This window comes from Peromyscus leucopus, chromosome 6 (assembly GCF_004664715.2).
Source record: "Peromyscus leucopus breed LL Stock chromosome 6, UCI_PerLeu_2.1, whole genome shotgun sequence".
Lineage (NCBI taxonomy): Eukaryota > Metazoa > Chordata > Mammalia > Rodentia > Cricetidae > Peromyscus > Peromyscus leucopus.
Window position 1 is genome coordinate 76,439,904 of NC_051068.1, and position 19,905 is coordinate 76,459,808.

Consider the following 19,905-nt stretch of genomic DNA (forward strand, 5'->3'; position numbering starts at 1 on the left):
AACTGCTTCCTGATTGGATTTAAAGCCTGATCCACAGGAGGAAATGGACACCTCTGGCCTAGAACTCATGGTTGGGGATTTCACAGATCTCAAGGGTGCACCACAACCATTACTCTGCTACACGGACATAACACCAAGCTGCCTTCTGAATTCACATCTCTCTACCTATAGGTTAGTGTAGCTCTCAGACCTTATCAGAAAGGTTTCTTGGTGTAGTGGATGGCAACTAACACAGAAATCCAGAACTAGGTAGAGTAAAAAACGAGAAAGCGACTCGGCCACAAGTGGGACATCTGTATAATGCCCCTTCTGAATGAGGCTCAGGAACCATTGCAGAAGAGGGGAAGAAAAGACTTTAAGAGCCAGAAATCGGGGCGGGGGGGGGGGGACGGAGGACGATGACACACAAGAAAAACAGTACCCTTGGAACGTGACAGGACCCTGGACTTACGAACTCACAGACTTGTGGTCACCTATACAAAACTAAGCCAGTCAACATTCCAGCACAGAGCAGGGAGAGGGCTCATGGGTCCCAACTCCAGACTGAGGAGCCAGGGACAGTTAATGGATTCTGGAGGAGATAGTCAGTTTTGTTTTCTTTAAAGGTTTGGCCCATGGTTGGCAATCCTCCAATGGGGCGACTCACACCAATACATATACTGGACTAGGTAAGTTCTTAAAAAAAGAGGATGTAGAGTTGGGAGGGGTTAAGAAGTTGAGAGCAGATCTGGGAGAAGTTATTAGGAGAAGTGAATATGATCAAAATATATTATATGTATATACGACATTCTCAACAAATTAATAAAAACACTGTATTTAATTTTTAGAGAACTAGGCTAAGAAATAATGTTTTGTCATTAAAAAAATCATAATTTATGAATGCATTAGCAATATTGGGGGTGAGTAATAAAGATTTCAATCTAGGAACACATAGGCCATCAACTTGGGAAGTCAGAGGTATCATGGATCATGAAGAGGAATGCCCAAGGACATTCTCTAGAAGAAGCCAGGTCCCTTAGGCACTGCTGGTGGAGGTTTAAGATGGTTCATCACTGCCAGAAGACTGGCCTGACACTTTACAGTAATTTAGATATACATTAACTATACTATCCAGCAATTTGACTCCTAGGTTTTACCAAAAGTTAATGGAAATATGTCCACAAAAGGGTTATAAAAATATTCATAAGAGCTTAATCATCATAGTTAGAATGTGTGTCCTCCAAATGTCCACCCTCCAGGAGAACAGATAACAAACTGTGGTCCATTCAATGGAATACTAGTCAGCAAAAATAATAAAGAGTGAACTGTTGAAACACATAGACCATGGATAAATATCAAAATCATCATGCTGAGTGGGGAAAAACTCATATGATTCCAATTATATTCAACTCTCCAACAGGCAAAACCAATCCACTGAGATGGAAATCAAAATAGCAGTTGCCCTGGAGAGGCAGGGTTGGGGGTAGGGATCAACAAGGAAGAGCCAGGAGAATTTTCTGTGCTGAAGGGTGTGGGTTCATCTGTTGAAACTATCAAAGTATACCCTTGAGAACTATTTGATTTCTGAGTGTGAGAAAACAGACCACAAAGACACATAACTTGCTACAATATAAGATGAGTTCACAGGCTGTCGAAAACAGTTGGCTTTGCAGGCATGTCTGGGATTCTGCACATGTGATTGATAACCCTGCTGAGGTAACATTTCTGATGTCATGTGGACATTTCGTCGTGTAACACCACTGCTCTGACTCAGCTGTGCATCCAACTTCCTGCCAGTGAGCTGCTAACTAAATCCCCATGCACATCTGTGTACATCTCCGTCTAAAAAAAGTATACCCACAAGGGCTCCTCTCAAATTTGAGGTCTTCGGGGAGCAAAGAATGCATCTGAACTTCACCAATCTAATTCTGGATTGTTCGGTGAAGAAGCTGAGGCCAATAAAAGTGGCTGTTCCCAACGTTAACACGCTGCTGAAACACACACAACTTCCCAAAGTCCTTCCCGTCATACCATCTTGCTGTGAGCACCAACAGCTCCCCAGAGAGCTCGGGGTGCAAAGAAGGAAACACCTTCACAGTGGGTAACTAGCACCTCCGAATCCACTTCTAGGGGGAGCTGACCTGGGAAGCTTTTCAGGATGATCCAGTGCTAAGACTGACCCCATCCATCCATCATCCATCCATCTATCCATCCATCTGTTATCCTTCCATCCACCCAACCATCCATCCACCCATCCATAATATATACATACACACAAACACCTGTCCTCCTAGAACCAAAGCAAGAGGCACAGCAGTGTTAAAGGGTTTGCTCACCACTGAACAAACCCCACACTCAGTGAGGAAGCCTAGTTATGAGCCCCAGTGGCATCTGTATCCAATCTGCAAGGATTGTAGTTTCAGTGTTCCTATCTGATTATGTCTGTGGGTCTCCACAGGTGTGCACGGGCATATGCTTATCTCTAGTCCTGTATCTTTACGGCCATGCATTCACACATTGCGTTGTTCATGTGAGGCAAGGCTGGGCATGCAACATTTCAGACGTGGGGGGTGTGCAAACATACTTCTGAGTATGCTCAGATGTTTATTTAAATCAACCAGGCTGCCAGACAGTAGGGACGCATAGAAGATCCCACATACTTTCTAAAGTAATGAAGTATTGCTATTTTAAAACCGATTGACTTCATATGAAGTCCTAATACTAATATTTCTGAAACACGCAAGGCCTAGTCACCCTGAATTCCTGCAGTCCTGAGTGGCAGCGGTCTGGAACAGAGAAGTTGCCATCTCTTGACAGAGGAAACCCATTCTCCAGTCTGTCCCCGCTCAGCCCAGAGCCTTGACATTAAGGTACCCCAAAGACCACGGCTACTAACCCCAAAGTTTGCTGGACATATTTCTGACCCTGATCTTTGACTCTAGTTATCTCGTTCATTCAGATTTCCAGGCTTGCCATCTGGATGCCAAGGCCTTGATTTCTTTCATATTCCTCATTTCTGGCTGTCCCCTCTCGTCAATGTCAAGCATTCCCCGGGTCTTTTTGAAAAGGGAGTTTCCTGCCCTCTCCCGCCCCATTCCATCTTGCAATGAGTCTCCAGGGACTCTTGCCTGGAACTTTTCCCTCTTCTGACCTGTCATCAGCCAAGGTGGCTTCTTTCCAACATCATTCAAAGGAGGCCAACCAATCACACTTCAGAAGGACCCCAAGCTACCCAATGCTAGGACACGTTGCCCTTAGACCAGCGAGAAAACCAGCGAAGTAGATAAACTCATTAAGATGCTGGACAAATAAAGATTAAAAACCCCAGAGAACTTACTGCAACAGGACTTAGGAAAACGTTGGCGGAGAGGAGGCGGGGCTGAGTGGCAGCCCGCCCACAGAGGCGCCTTTGATCCTACCTGAACTTCCTCTGCGCCTGTGGGAGCGGAGTCATTTGCCAGCAGGGGCTCTCCAGTGGGAGCCTGGATAGTGACAGACTTTTCTGACCCTCTGCCATCTTTACTCCGTGGAGATTTGTGCCTTTCTCGTGTTCTTTCCCTGGGGGGAAATCCAATAATCAGACATCAAACTTACGCCAGGTTAATGACTCTCCTGCTCACCAAAACATAAATTTTATTTCGAGTTTCGGAAAACACTATGCCGATGCCTATACCCTGCCCTCACCCGTACACATGGCATCCATACCTACCCATGCCCACAAGCCTGCAAGGAGTGAGATTATCTTGGACTCCCTACTTAGTATTTTCTTTCTGCCAGTTTAACACCCAAAACAAAGCCTGCCACTCCTCCACCAACAATGATCACATTTTTTTTTTCAGAGCCTAATTTTAGAAATATTATGGCTGGGGCACATTTCCCTGCAATAATTATTCAGTTGATTTGGTTACTATTTCCCTAAACTAATTAGGAATGCTTTTTACTGGAAGAACACAGCATCTTATCTAAACTTTGATCTGGCCAAAAAAAAAAAAAAAAAAAATCTGGGACACGATGTCACCCTATACTTTGGGACAAGGGGAGGAGAAGAAAGGAGATCCTAAAGCAGGATAGAGAATCATTTACTTTTCATTCTTACCAATTCAACATGAAAAGCCATTCCTGTAGGTTTAGCTGAGCTCAAAGAGACCCACAGAAACAAAGAAGGTGAGACAAATGACCCCGAGGGTGTGTGTGTGTCTTCAGGCCACCTAAGAAAAGCAGGCTTTCCACACTCACGCCAGAGGAACTTGGTGGGTGGTCCCCTAGCCACAGGGGAAGGACACCCTGCTGCTGAGTCTTAAAACTACAAAAGGACTCAGCCAGAGTGGCCAAGCCCTACAGGTCACAAGCTGGTCACTAAGCAGTAAAGGAAAGTGGCTCCGAAGTAGCCCTGCAGAGGCCAACATCCCTGAGTTCCCTTAGCCCCCTGTCCCCATGCGCCATTTGACAACTGTCTTTCCCATAACCGGCTGTCCTCATGCCCAGGGTTTCCCGCTTGGTACGCAGAGCCAGACAGTCAGCTCTCCATGTACACATTATGTGTGTGACCTTGCACAGGGTACTTGACCTCGGTTTCCCTCTGTGGGAAACGGGATGGAGATGCCACACAGACAAGGGAAAGTGTATGTGCCCAGGAGAGGGGTGTGGAGTGAGCACCCAGTATACAGTAGCGGTTATTAGCCAATGGCAAAGAATGGTATCTGGACGTTGTGAAGGAGAGAGTATGTTAACCTGGAGAAAGGGGTGTAAAAGCCACAAGCAGGCTGCCAACCCCTCTTCCCACTGCACATCTATCTCCTGTTAACCTACAACTTAGCAACAACAACAAAACCCTAAAATGAAAACAACTGAATGGCAGCTCTCTTCTTGCCAGACTCCTATCTTGGGAACCCCTCCCTTGGCTAAGCTGTGGATAATTCTCCCAAGGAACAAAGGGTTTCCCATGGTAGCCAGTTTTCCGAGGACAATAGCTCCATTCTTAGCCTGTGAAGGAGAAATAGATGTGCTCTGGTCAGTTGGGGAGGTTTGAGCCGGGCAACCACGCCAGCAGAGAATCTAGCTGTTCACCCAGAGCTACAGCCAAGGGTGCCAATCTCCCCTTCCCCGGCTCATTCACATGGCCCTTGGCTGAGTGCTTGACTGGATTAGCTCCATTCCATTCTAACAAATGGCTCTGAGGCCAGTACTACTGCCCCATCTCACAGATGAGAAAACAGAGGCGGCTCAGGGAGTTTAAATGCCTTCCAGATGTTGTGGTAAGGAGCAGAACAAGGACTGGAGCCAAATCTGTTGCCACTATTTCTATTCAAAGTGACTGTGTCTTACTGATTTTGAGGAACAATTAGATTTTTAATTAGCATATATAATTATATAAAACAATGGGATTTACTATGACGCTTTCCATACATGAAGACTATGTACTTAGATCACGTTGACCCCCTTTTACCTTCTTTCCTCCTCCCCACTGGTCCCCTTTCTCTTCCTAAATATCCCAAATCTGGAGAATTTATAGAGTGAATATTCCTGGCACTCATGTTCACACCCCGACGCAGCCACACTGCTGGAGTTATGAGGGAGGCCTTCGAAGCTAATATTGGTAGTCACCACTGTCAACATCAATAGCCTTAGTTGGGTGCTCTGAGTTGTCCACTATCAGCACTCCAAAAGGCATTCTCTGTGAGCAACATGGAGCAGTGTGGGAGAGTCCTGCTCTCCCAGCGTGGTCAGTCTTTGGAATGGATTTCCAGCTAGGTCTAGAACTGCTGTCCCACCAGGTCCCTCCTGCAGCCCGCTGGATGGCCCCGGAATGATCCCGTCCCCTTCCCCCTCCCCACTGCCCTTCCACTTGTCACTCTTTTGTTGGCCATCAGCCGAGTCACATGCTTATCTAACCTGGCTCTCTATTGAAAGGCCTCCCAGGTCAAATCCTGTGACAGCAGAGATTCTTCTAGAACCGAATCCTTTCACTTCCTGCTAGCTCCTGGTTCCCGACCACCACCAGGGCTGAAAGCAGAAGGAAACCAGCCAGGACTAAAAGAGACCACACTCCTCTCCCTGGACCACCCAGCTGGCCTCATAAAAGCCCCAAGAGCACTGACATGGGAACAACCAGTGTCGGCCACTCTCTCACGACTCCCCGGATAACACCGAAGGGAAGCAGGTAAGAACTTGTTATGGAGTAGCCCAGGGAGCATGCCATCCCCCAGCACCTGCCCCTCTACACCAGTGACTCTTGTTTCTCAGACCCCCTCAGACAAGCCACCATGGGTGCAGAGACTGGGTGGCCCTGCCCTCAGCGAATTTGTTGGAAGAGAGACAACAGGAATCTACATCTTTCTCACCAGCACCCCAGGCCATCAGGATGTGGGTGATGCAAGGATTATTCGTGAAGACTTTTCCCACCCCAGGTTTCTGGGGAGGCTGTGGAAATTCCTACTTAGAAGTCTGCGTATGCGTGAAAAGCCTTGTGAATGGTAGGGGAACCAAAACCGTGGGTGCTCGGCTGTGCAGCACTGTAACCCACAGTACATCTTTATTAAAATAGTGGGGCTGGAGAGACCGCTCAGCAGTTAAGAGCACTTACTGCTCTCCCAGGGGATCTGAGTTCTGTTCCCAGCACCCACACCGAGAGGCTGGCAAAGACCTAATAACTCCAGCTCCTTGGGTTCCGTGAGCACCTGAAGACACACACACACAGACACAGACTCATAAGTAAGAAGAAATCTTTTATCTTTAGTATTGCATGGATGGAGGACAGCACAGAGTCCTGACTGAAGGTGACCCAGAATAGGGAGGCTCCAATCATCGCTTCACCAAGCGATCTGCTCCTTGCATTGGTCTCACCTTAGCAGGGAGTGGGACACACCACATGGTAGTTACAGAAATCACTGCTGCTAGTTAATGCTCTGGGCAGGTCTCCCAGCCAAGCCAGGACTTGAGAATGATGTCCAAGAAACACACTGTCAATCACCCAGCCGGCGCTTTCTAGCTTGCAGAACTACAAACCTCTAGGAGGTCATTTCACTGCAGAATATGCCCAAACACTCATCCCTGTAGCTGTAACAGGGGAAGGGAGATGTAGCTCAGTCGGGAGGGTACTTGCCCGGCATTCCTAAAACTCTGGGTTCAATCCCCAGCACCACATAAACCAGACATAATGGCACACACCTGTGACCCTTGGTGACAGTGACATACAGAATTTGAGGCCAGCCTGGGACACCAAACTGATGCTGTAACTTTAAGGAACATCTATCTGTGACTGCCCATTGTCCTGGAAAAGAGTTCTCCCATGATGAAGTTGTGTCAAAGAGTATTAAGAGGTAGGGGGTGGGGGAGATGGACAATTTACTAAACCAATAAATGGAGCATTAAGACACACTCAAGCTTTAACTGCCTAAGTGGTCAGGATCACCTGAGGGCTCTTGCTGGGCAGCCTCGTCACACACAGGAATCTCTCTGTATCTCTAAATCTGTCTTCCAGATCGCTTGGCCCACAGGAGTCAAGATAAGTCTGTCAGTGCAAAGATAAGTGTATCTGCGCATTGTGGGTACACATGCACGAGAGGGTGTGGAGAGCAAGCGGCGGCATGCAAGAGGCAACCATGTGTGCAGGTAAATGCATCATCATGTAGGCAATTTGCTAGCTGAGCCCTGGGGAAGCTCTGCAATGCGCTCAGTCTAGCCAGAATGCCTGAGATTCCCACACTGTCCCTACTTACAGTCAGTACTTCCTGGGAAGGCTATTTCCTCCTGTTCTGCTGCGTGTCCGTTTCTAAATGGGGAAAGCCATCCAGTGGTTACCCCTCCCTTTCCTCCTGCACCACCCACTCACTACCTGTCCCCTGCCTAGGGACTGCCAGGCCCGCTGGCTGGCTGGCGGGGTGTAGAACAGCCCTTTAGTACAATGCATCTTTAACACATTAGTCACATTTTCCTTTCAAAGGTGGCATTCTCTTCCAAAGGACCGACAAGCCCGGTCCTACTCGCCTGGCGATATCTGGTAACCAGGTTCCTTTTCTGTGTGTCAGTTTCACGGCCCGGAAAACAGTGCCCCCAACCCCCACTGTTCTAGAACTGTTGTAAGCATGGGAGAAGGTGGCCACGATGGACCTTGCAGGTACTCTCAAAATGATGCTCAACGCTCCCAGCAGCTGCTGGCATCAGGAACCCCACAGGTCTGGACTGCTCTTTCAACAAGCTAACTGGGCACTCCCTGGAGAGCTCAGGCATCAGTGATCTCTTTGTCAGAAAATGGGCTTGGACAGTGGCCAATTCTCCAAGACCATCGGTGTCACCAAGCACTTCATTATTCCTTTCTGAGCTGGAGCTGTGCTAAAATTACAGAAAGACCAGGTCTCTTTCTTTTCCTAACTCCTCCATTTAAACCCCCCCACACACCATCGAGCAGGGAAACCTTCTTCCCAGGGCACTCCTGGGACACGAGATGCCCGTGGCAGCCGGCTCTCATGCCTGTGGAGGGCTCCATCACTGTTGGGCATTTCTTCTCACCCTCGCTGAGCATTCCACAGCACCTACCGTGGGTGAATTACAAACTGTGCCTCATAGCTCCTAGGACCTCTGTGGTCCTCCCTCACACAATTCAATGCAACAGGAGGGACGGGGCTTCCCAGATCCACTAAGTGTACTTACAGCCCTACAGCTCAAATCCCCCGCTCGCTCACTCGGCTCCACCTGGAATGGGCACTCAGCAATATGCCCTGATCAGCTCTGGGAAGCGGAGCGCCACTCAGCCCTCCCAGTAGGCGGTCCACGATGTTCCTTGATCCACTGATTAAAAGCCTCAGCTCCAACTCACATTTGCCAAGTACTTTCCACAAGGGATCCAGAGAGAACTAAGCGTTCTGCATGTCATCTTAATTGAAAGTTATGGTCTCTCACAGTTCCCATAACAGCACTAGAGAATCCATTGCCGGGACCCCAGGAGGCCCCGGGAAGCAGGAGCAAGCGGCCATGGGCCTTGAAGAGTGCACATCTTCGTGGGTGTGCAGACAAAAGAAGCCAGGGCTGGCTCCATTCAGAATTTCTCAAGCCATCCTCTCCTGCTCACGCCCAAGCTCCAAAGAAAACCCCAAATTCCTACTCAAATGATACGGATGAGGAAGTCTGACACTCCCAATAACCCAGCTCCTTTTTCCAGTTAGGTTCAAAAACCAGATATTTGAAAACAGCTGTTTCTGGTATTTTATAACAAATCTGTTAAGTTCACCCACTGATCGAAATCTGTGATTATTTTTAAAAACCAGTGGGGGAGGATTCTGACTTTCTCAGGATCTGGGCTGTAGAATGTCACCCCTAAAGCATCCACATCGAGTGCCTTCTGTCCTCACTGGAAAGGAGAGCTGGGCTCCAGCACTGGGGGCTACATAAACATCGCAGGAATGTTTAGAAAATAAAGCAATTTTAAAAAAAAAAAACGAACCACCCAGAAGCCTACTTCCTTAAAAATAATGTAGTCTCATAAGCATTATCTTGGAAAAGCTTTCCTTTATACTTTCATTCTATTCTCTTCTATTCATTTTAATTTTTTAAAGACAGGGTTTTACCGTGCAGTCCTGCCTGCCTGGAATTTGCTACTTGTTCTGTAGACCAGGCTGGCCTCCAACTCACACAGATCTGCTTGCCTCTGCCGGCTAAGTGATGGGATTAAAGGCCCCTGCTCCCTTATCTGGCCTCCATTCACGTTGTGAAAAATCACAAAATACAAATTTGTACAGAAAAATAAAATTTGGGCGCACAATTCCCCACCCACCAGTCACCACTGCCACGAGGCCCTCTGTTGAAGATGCCACTCCTGGCGGCCTGGTAGGCTTCTTTGCAGGGGTGGCCATCCACACAGGATCCACAAAAACACATCCTAATCTGAACTCTCACTCTGGGCACGGTTACTTCTATGGTGATCGGCTCAGCGACAGAAGCAGACACCAGGACAGTAAGTAACCAGTCCACACAGCTCACAGCTGTGGCCAGATGGGCCTCTGAGCTAGGGTCACATGTCACCTCTGAGCATGGGTGCTGAAATACCAAGACTTAGATAGCATTAACACAGCTACTCATGAGAGGCCTCCTTCTATGGGCTGAGCTAGTCATTTTCGGTGACCGTTTCACTCAGCTCTCATTTGCTCCAGGAGGAGGGGATCCCTATATCCATTTCACAGAGGAGGAGACGCCTCACCTGGTGCATTCTTACCCTGCACAGTACAATACCACCCATTTCATCACTCATCTGTCTGTCCATCCATTCATCCATTTACCCCTCCCACTCAGCAAGCATTCTTGAATTCTGAATTCCAATGCAGGCCTGTTCCGGTCAGCAAGGAGGGAGAGTTTGGCCCCACCACTCAGGATAGTGTTCTCCACCCTGAGCTTGCTCACTTGGAAGACCAGTCAAAGAGAAATCAGTCATCAGGCCAATCACACCTCCGTGGGTGTGTGGTTGTGGGTGGGTGTGGGTGTGTGCGCACAGGCACTTGCTGGTGCCCCCCCATGCCCGAGATAGCCTCAGGGCAGATACTTAATGGCCCTCCGGTGAGTTGGCAGCTCTGGATGAAGCAACAAATTAACACCTGCTTTTTAACTTTCATTTCCAGAATTGGTAAAGCTCTGCGAGAACTCTACATCTATGAGAAGTACTTACAAATGCGAAACATTTCCACGGCCGGGAAAACTTTAATTTAAAACCAATTGTGAGAAATTAAGGTCATCAACTCTAATGGCGGCTATAAAATGTAAATTGGAGTGTAGTGACTCCCAGAGCTTGTCAACCGCTCTCACAGCTTGGCTTCTCACGCACCGGTGGGCTGAACCCTCAGCATCCTCAGCCCTGCGGGCAGGCTGCAAAAAGCCTGGTTCTCCCACAGAAAGCCCTACCAACCTGCACGCGCCCCCACAGAGAAGGGTGGACTGACCCGGTGCTTACATACCCTTGCCTGTGAGATTTTTTTGAATGGCTTGAGTAGTAGGAATATCCAGAATATGTGGATTCGGTATCCATAGCAATGGCGAGCTTCCTCTGATGACGGACGGAGCAGGCACTAGTCTCCTCCCACGCGGGGGTCTCACTTACTTGCTCCTAATTCCTTGTGGGACCGGAGATGCTACTCTTCAACAGGACTCTGGGAAGGGAGAAAAAAGAGAGATTAATCCTTGAAGTCAATCTTAAAAGGGCCGAAAGATAAACTAACAAGAGCCAACTCTCCTCTGAGGTCCCTGCTACGGAATATGAAGCTTCGCAGGAGTCTGAACAGGCAAGAGGGGTGGCGAGCAGGCTGGACCCCATCACAACAGGAGGACAAAAGTTTGGGAAACCTGGGCATTGAGACATTTATTTCTCGTGGTTTGGGCTATAGGAACCGCTTCGCACACGAACCCCCAGACAAATGTCTGCCCCTCCCCCAACTGTCGGCTATAAAAACAACGCCCAGGGAAATCACTTACTCAGCACTTTGGCCATCATCTCCGAAAGTCAATTAAAGTTTTTTTCTTAGTCTCTTTGAGAATCCAAACTCCGAGAAATTTATCTTAGATAATTAAAAATCAACAACCACCACGATTGCCTTGCTACCTACGATAATAAAAAGCTAGAGGCAGGGTAAACACCGCCCCAAGCCAAGGAATAGCTGGGGGTGGGGTGAGGTATGATTCAGTCAGTCAAAGAAAACAGCATGTATCTGTATAAATGACAATTATGAAGAATGGAGGTTTTAAGAAGCAGGAAACAGGATTGCAGGTAGCCAACGAATCTACACAACTGTTACAGTGATGTAAAATAACTTATGGGGGGCAGGGACTGCTACAAGGGGACATCAGAAAAGGTGATTTATTAGTTGCAAGGTCCTAGGTCCTTTTCCACTTCCCTCAAATATTGCTCTGCAATAAAAATAAATTGGAAACACTTCCAAGCACATTCCTGAGCCTGCACATGCTCAGCCGACTTCTAGAAAGTCAGATCTTAAAGTTCTGCCTCTTCCTGCACCCCTCTCCCAGGTCTGGTCTAGGCCCATCAGGGTTTCCCACCCCGGTGCGGTCCTGGAGGCTAACACCCCAAACACAGCCAGTGAGATAAGTGCAAAGGCCATACTGCCCCAAAGCCTGAGGAGGCTCAGGCTCCCAGACCCCAGCAACAGTTAAGACTGGGAGAAAATTCACACTGGGAGCTTTTACTGGGCCTGGAAGTCACATCCCCACACAGTTACATCGGCCCAGAGCCTAGAAATGGCATTCCATTACTTCTCAAGAGACCCTGTGCCTAGGGGTTACCTGCCTTGTCTTGGGTGTCTCAACTTATGACTTCACTAGGACTTTATCTCAGAATACTAATTCCTAAAGGAAAAAAAAAGTTTATCTCCCCATGGCCCAATGTGATCAAAAGCTAAAAAAAAACAATAAAAATGTCCCCTGAACCAAGGAATAGGTAGGGAACATAGGTCCCGCCACCCCCAAATTAGCACTGTAGGAAATGATAATTATGGAGTCAAATCCAAAGGCCACACCTTGCCCTCCCTCTCCATGCCTTGCTCACTGTACTGATCCATCCGTTTCAAGGCCATATTAATAAGTAGCCAGAGACCCCGCTCAGAAGTGGATGACAGAGAACTCACTGCTTCCCCTGGCCCTGCTGGTGGCTGCTTTCCAATTGGAGGCCACGCGCTCATTCCTCCACCAATACTTGGTTCTCTTTCCCATACCAGGTTATTACTTAACAGCCGTCTGCCACCAAGAGCCAAAGCCTAGTCACGGGGAAGCATGGAGCCCAGCCCATGCTTCCCCACCTGCGAGCAGGCCCTTCCTGGCCTTCTTGAATCTCAGTCTGCTCACTTGTCAATCAGGGATCAAGGAACCAGCCACCATCTCCCAGAGAGAAGCTATAAACAGACACAGGCTTGACTTGCTTCGGAGCTGCGGGACCTCAGTGAAATGATGAAACTTCTTTGAAGTCCCATCTATAAAATGTGAGCATCAGGAGCACTTTGATGACTATGAGCTGACAGTGGTGGCAGCGCCCAGCATGGGCACCAGATGCCCTGGGTAAGTAAAAGTGGGTGGCCCCGAGTGCTCCCGTTGGTGGTTTCTAAACTCCATGAGCTCCTTGTCTTTCGCTCACCAAGAGAAAAGCTCAGAGAGCTGTCAGGCGACTAGCCAGCACCTCCCGCTAGGCTATCCCACCCAAGGCTTACCCGCTGTGGGCAGAATGGGGCTGCCCCTCAGGCTGCCTGCTCACTCACCAGGCAGTTTAACCTTGGAGCTGTGGGTTTCCTACCCAGTAAAAGGAGGCCAAGCAGCCTGCTTGGGAGGAAAGGGGTGATTGTAAAGAGTAGACATGAAACCAATCAGGCATCTCTCAAAACATTAGCTTGGCTCCCAGGCTGAACTGGCCCGTCTTTTCGCTCACCCTACTGTCTCCCAAGGTTTTCACCAGCCATTCAAATCAGCTTTCAGCACGCTGGAGTCTCCCCTTCCTTTCTGCTCTGGGCTACGTTCCTTCCTCACTGGCCTTCTGGCTGGCAGACAAGCAACCTCAGGAGGCAGAGCCAGGATGCAGAGCCTAGCATGACCAGTCCTCTTCTCTTGATAGCCCTGGCCCGGCTCTATTGACCTGCAGAGCCTAAGGCCTGGCGCCTTTGTCAGAAAACTGACCATTCTTCTCTGCATTCATAATTAACCCCCCTCATCCCGATACCTGCTTCTTCTGCCTTCCAGCCTGTGACTCCTGGCTCCCCATTCCACTCTAATTCTGATTTCTCACCAACTATCGGGGAGCATCTTAGAGGGAGGGACCCCAACCCCGCACCCCACAACTGATTGTGTTTCTGTGCTGCCTTGCGGTTAGACCTCAGGGCAGGTGCTTCTGCTCTGTCCCACAGCCAAGTCCCCAGTAAAATGACATCATTAATAGTCCCTTCCCAAGGTTATTATGAGGAGTAAACAAGGTATCACCTCTAGTGCAGAGAACCCAAGTTTCATCCCCTCCCCCCTCTGCTGAAGGGCATCGTTCTTTGTCCTTATTAAAATGTGGACCATCCATTAGGGCAACTCCGGGCATGTCCCTCAGAGGAGATCACAGCTCCCAAGAGCCCTCCAGGAAAAGCCTATTCCTAACTCTACCAACTACCCCTTGCCCAGGTTCCCCCAATGAGGGGAATCTTGTATGAGATCTGCACCCCCACACACACACACTGCCACTAAATCCTTTACCCCTCTCCCTCCATCTAAAAAAGTCTAAGTTGGCCAGAAACTGCCTTGAGCTTTGAGTCAAATCCAAAGGTCGCGTCCTTGCCCCTCCTCCAGACCCATCTTACCTCATTGATTTCCCTTCCTATTTCATGGTAGCCACCAGCCCCTGCTCAGCAACGCTGGAGCGATGACTTCAACCGAGGCACACCCCCTGCCCTTGTGAAGTGTTGCTGGTGTCTAGCTCCTAGCTTGATGGCACACCTTCCTCCATCCCCCATCACGTCTTCCCTTAACACTCAAAGCACACCCCGTTACTCTTCTCCATCTCTGGGGATAAACTCCTCAGAGTCAGGAGCAAGGGTCCTTCCCCTCCCCCAAGTATTCTGAACACTTCCTGAAAAATAAAGCCAAATGGTCCCTTCCCACTGACTCAGCTCCTGTCCCTGGCTGTGCTCTTATGTCCTTCCACCATCCTCTGCTAGTGATGCTACCTCCCATCCCAGCCAGTCCATGCTGTTTTCAACAGGCTCTGCCTTTCATCCATGCATCCCACCACCACCAAGCTCTGCTTGTCCTCAGGTCCTTCCCATGCTCTCCCAGCTCCCGGCAGCAGAGAGCTAACCTAGAGAACATCTCCAGGTTTCCTCACTTGACCCAGCCCACACACAGCCTGGCCCTCCTCAGGCTCTGCCTTCACCATGGTTACCAACTCTTGCCTCATCTAAGATGTAGTGAGCAGTCAGGAAGTAAACTAATAAAAGGCAGAGTGAACTCCTTCCAGAAAAGGGCTTGACCTCAGGTAGGGGCTCCCACTTGAGGTAATAAAGACACACATCCTGATGCTTATCTCTGTCAGGATGTACATACAAGGAATTAGCAAAACACCCAACAAGGCCAGAAGGGACACCATTATCAGCAAAGACAATAAAGTAAGGAAAAGAAATCATTTTCCCTGGGTAGCAAGCTAATGAGTGGTTGCTATGGCCAGACTGGATCGAGGCAGGTAGGGATGTACATGGGAAATCCTCGAACCTGCAACTGTCTATCATACCGCCGCTGACAGGACCTGTATTGTGTTTGGTCCAGGCAGGGTAGCAGCCAAGCTGACCTCACCCCCTCTGCTTCAAGTCCTCCCATGGTGTTCCCTGAACTTTAAAACACAGAATCCTTCATTTGATCAACAGTCTTGCCAGCTGTTCCAATTCCTCGGGGGTCCGGTTCTTTCCAGCCTCAGGACCTTAGCAGAGCCCAGTTTATCTGATGGGGCTCATTGTTTTCAAATGCAACATTTTGCTAATTCCTCTCAGCTTAAACACGCTTTGCAGAGGCCCTGTTGACCCTCCAGTCCACACCTGGCCAGCCCAGCACCTGCCCTCTCCCTCCAGCCCCTCCAAGTCACGCATTCACTTGTGTGACTACTGAATGTCAGGTTCCTGAGAGGCTCCTACAGTGCCGGGACCACGTTCCTTCCCATCTCCCAGCTGCTGGCACACAAGAGGCACCTAATACATATTTGCTGACTGGATGAATAAAAATGTCCTGAGATGTGTCTCTCTTGGGACATGGAGATACACCTTCACCACAGAAGAAAGCTTGCAGAGAGTAGATAAAATGGAGATTTGGGACTATCCAGAAGGTAGCCACCCTGCTGTGCACAGGGCAGCTTACTCAGCACCAGAAATAGAGTCCAGATGTGCTCAGGACGACCAGCATAATTGTTTGAGCTACTATCCAAGAGATCCTGCTCAGGCTGGCTGGAGCACACCAAACACAGGCCTGGGGACATTGCGGAGACAGCATCTTACAGTGTGCAAGGAGCTTCCTACCACCCTGGACTAAATAGCCGGGCGGTGGTGGCGCACGCCTTTAATCCCAGCACTCGCGAGGCAGAGCCAGGCGGATCTCTGTGAGTTCGAGGCCAGCCTGGACTACCAAGTGAGTTCCAGCAAAGCTAAACAGAGAAACCCTGTCTCGAAAACCAAAAAACCAAAAAAAAACAAAAACAAACAAACAAAAAAGGTGAAAGTCAGTGACCTCAAGGAGAATCTTCCCCTACAGTCACATTGACATCTATAAAACACACGACTCCTACTTGAAAGAAAGACGGTGCTCAGGGTAAAAAAAAAAAAATCATATAAGGGAAATAACAGGTTACGATAATGGCAGTGGTAAATGTAAGCTAACCTTTATGAAAAGGAAGTTATAAAAACATCAGCAGCCCTACCCGGAGCCATTAATGAAAGGGGCTCTGCCTGGGAAGGTAGGCAGCCACGGCACATCGGGTCCAGAGAACAGCACATGTGGGTGGTTCCCTTGGAGGGTCTCGGGTTCAGAAGGACGGTGCAGAGGGAGGTGACAAAGCCTGTAAGACACGTTGCTGAACTTGCACCTGGCCATCCCAAAACCTTATCTAAGTCTGCGACGCGAGGCTCTGCAGGGCTCAGGCACCTGCGACAAATCCGTGACGCTCTTCTAGCAACAGAACTCTTCAAAGTGTATGGCTATGGGCCACTGTCCACCAGGAAAAAAAAAAATGCCAGCCTCATTTTACCTGGCTTGGCAGATCCCAGGCTAACTGCTCTTGGTTGAGTCAGTAATTACCTCTGAAACATCCCTGGCAGCCGGACAGAGATTGCTGAAGAGCTGTGAATAGTTACTGTATCTATGATGGATATTTCTTTTCAAGCAAACCCTTTCCCCCTAGTAGATTGTGAAGCTTCAGAAACAGATCTGATGCATACTGTATATTCCATGGTGCCAGGTCCAGTGCTCTACGTGGGGTTGGGGTCCGGGTGGGAAGGGGTTGGAAACCGTGCAGCAAAGATGTGGGCAGCTTTTCTTCTGACTGCAGAAGGACCTAGACAGCTATCAGAAACAGAGTCCTGCCATAGCCACTGAATCTCGTCCTCCTTATGGAAAGCCTCGGAGCAATCACGCCTGTGTAGAGTGGGGACTCTGGGCACAGTCAGCTCACTCCACAGAAATGACGGCACTTACAGCCTGACACCAAGTGCTTACGGTGTGTTAAGACTGAAGTCACTTGTACGAAATACCTCAATCCTCAGAACAAGTCTTTAAGGGGGACAATATAGAACGTTATGGTGCAGTTCAGCAAACAAGGTCTCTCTCACATACACAAGCAAGTGCCCCCAGTAGGGGCTTGAACTTCAGGAGACTGATTTCAGAGAGCCAAGGAAAATTGAAAGCTATGTAGCAATTACCAGAATTGTTTGTTTACTTGGAGAAGGCAACAATAGTGAATTGTTCCAAACCACATATAACCTCTCAAAGAATCCCGCAGTTCAACTCCTATTTGTAGGCTCAGTGGGGAGGGGGGGGAACGGGACATGGGACTAAGGAGAAAGGAAATTCATCTCAAGCAGCCTCCATCGCAGGTGAGACCTCCGATTTTTAACCAGTGTGACCAGGACCCATCCAACCCAAACTACAGCAGGCGCCAAGCAGGGTGTGTCTTAGGTAATACATCAGAGGGATAAACAAAAGAGTATTTGCCACACTCAACACATTAACTCTTCAACAGAGGCTGTCACGGAATTGTTGCTGGGTAAGGAAACTTCAATTTCCTGTATGGTTTTTGTCCTGTTGCTCAATAAATAAGGCAATAAAAAGGAGACTTGGCAAGCAGTCTCAAAAATAGGACACTCTCACAATCCTAACATTTTACTTAGAAATTAAGTTGCCACCAAGTCACACAGTCAGCACCAAAACCCTGAAAATTTCACACTGGGTGTTTTGGCTAATCATACTGGGAGTCACCAACCTTTGGAAATGCTAAATGCTCCTGGATATTTCTTTGAAATGTAGAATAAAACAGTTTCCTCCCACACATCAAAGCCCCAACTATATCACACTGATTTAATTCAATTCTAAAAACTCTAATTAGTGGTTACATAAAATGGCTAATTATGCCTCCCTGGGTTCAGACAGTTTCTGCCATCTCACTTACAGAGCCTAGGAGCTGTGTAATCAACACACCCACTGGAAGGAGAAGGCTAATTAGCATTGTTGATTGGTGACGCAATTTATAATATTTTTCAGCAAACCCTGTAAAAATGTATAAACATGTCAGTGAAAATACCACTCTTCACAGTTTGCTAGCTTTTGGAATTAGCCTATAAGAATGCATGCATCCTGACCATAGTCCCTCTCAAAGGGGTTTTAACAAAACGCACGCGCAACCACACAGTCAACAAGATAAATAGACCTGACACCTCCCCGTGAGCTTCAGAAGGAGCTCACCTTCCCGGTGTGGGCGTCATACCCGGTTTGGAGAGGTGAAAACTGAGATTGCCCAGCTCCAAGTCTCCCCTGCTCATCACGGAGCCGTCAAACTGCGGCTCCGCCCCACTCCTGCTTCCACGACCGACGCTTTTAAATTTTTATAAAGCTTGACACTTCTCTGGGCGCGTTGCTTGGGGGGCAGTTCAATGGCTGCGGCATGAAATGAGGTCCTGCCGGTGCTGCCCGGGCGCGGCGAGGTTGCCCCGGACAGGGACTCCTCCTCCGGCTGGGACTGGCTGCACGCCTCTGCTCCGCCCCGGCGCTTTTGAAAGTAAACTCCTACCTGCCTGTTGCGCTCCGCGATGCGCAGCGGGCCGCGCCCCCCAGGCCTCCAGGGCTGCGGTTTTATAAGCGAAAAAGCCAGCTCGGTCCCGGTGCCCGAAGACTCGCCAGGTGACCCCGCGCCCTGGCGTGGACCCCAATCGCGTCCTGCCCTGTGTGGCGCATCTTGCCGCCCGCTGCCTCGGACACGCCGTCATTCCCCGGCCGCCGCCCCGGCACGCGCACCCAGGGGCGCACCCCAAAGGCCAGCTAAGGCAAAGGGGCGTCCGAGATAGCGCAGGCATCCCTAGGACTCGGGGTAGTGGGATGGGACAGAGAGAGCCGGGGCAGGGATGGAAGGACCCGGGTGCCGGGAAGCACGACCCTAAAGGGCTCGGGAGCTCCCGGCCCGAGGCCCCGAACCCCGATCGGAGTGCAGGGGAGCAAGGACAAGTCCAGTTGGGCCTGACCTCCCGCCCAGCTCAGTCCCCGGCCGCCGCGGCACGCCCGCATCTCCTGGGACTCACCCCGGCGCCGGCCCGCCGTGCTCCACGCCCGCGCTCTCGGCTGCAGCGCCCCAGCTCCGCGGCCTGCGCTGGGCTGCAGTGGAGGCACAGCCCCGCCGCGGTCGCCGCTCTCTGCTGCTTTCCGCTTCCTGTCCCGGCGCCGCCCCGCAGCCCCAGCCCAGCCCTGCTAGCCCAGCGCGGCGGCCAGCCAAGAGCTGCAAGCGCTGCGGGCCCCCGCGGCCGGCCCGGCCCACCTGCAGCGGAGGGCGGGGCGGGTCTCCCACCAGGTCTCTCTCTCTCTCTCTCTCTCTCTCTCTCTCTCTCTCTCTCTCTCTCTCTCTCTCTCTCTCTCTCTCTCTCTCTCTCTCTCTCTCTCTCTCTCTCTCTCTCTCTCACACACACACACACACACACACACTTACAATAGTGCATAAAAGTCAAGCCCTCTCATTGTTTGCCATCATCAAAGCTTCAACCCACATATTCACGTGGCTCAAGAACCAATTTCTACCCCTCCCCCCAACTCATACATATTTCAGCTCACATAACACACTTAAACGCCAATGTAGCCCAAGAGATGACCCAACCAATAACCACAAACGCCTACACCCCTACAGCAGCTTCTCCCTGCCCTCTCCTACCAGAGCAGGCATGTCCCTGCTCTCCT

General features: G+C 49.7%; 1 protein-coding gene across 4 annotated transcripts in view; it reads right to left on the minus strand.

The window, feature by feature from the left end:
- Positions 1-19,435, minus strand: part of Vangl1 (VANGL planar cell polarity protein 1) — a 48,995-nt gene extending 29,560 nt beyond the window's left edge. Inside the window, exons 1-3 of one of the 4 annotated variants that reach the window (XM_028877309.2) lie at positions 19,260-19,435; positions 10,920-11,111; positions 3,399-3,537 (exon numbers count right to left, since the gene is read on the minus strand). In XM_028877309.2, coding sequence (XP_028733142.1) covers positions 3,399-3,537; positions 10,920-10,990 — 210 coding nt within the window. In that variant the 5' untranslated portion in view covers positions 10,991-11,111; positions 19,260-19,435. Of the gene's footprint in view, positions 1-3,398; positions 3,538-10,919; positions 11,112-18,429; positions 18,672-19,259 lie in introns of those variants that run through there. The other 3 variants (XM_028877307.2, XM_037206944.1, XM_028877308.2) reach the window with 3 other exon arrangements.
- Between the last annotated feature and the right edge of the window lie 470 nt (positions 19,436-19,905).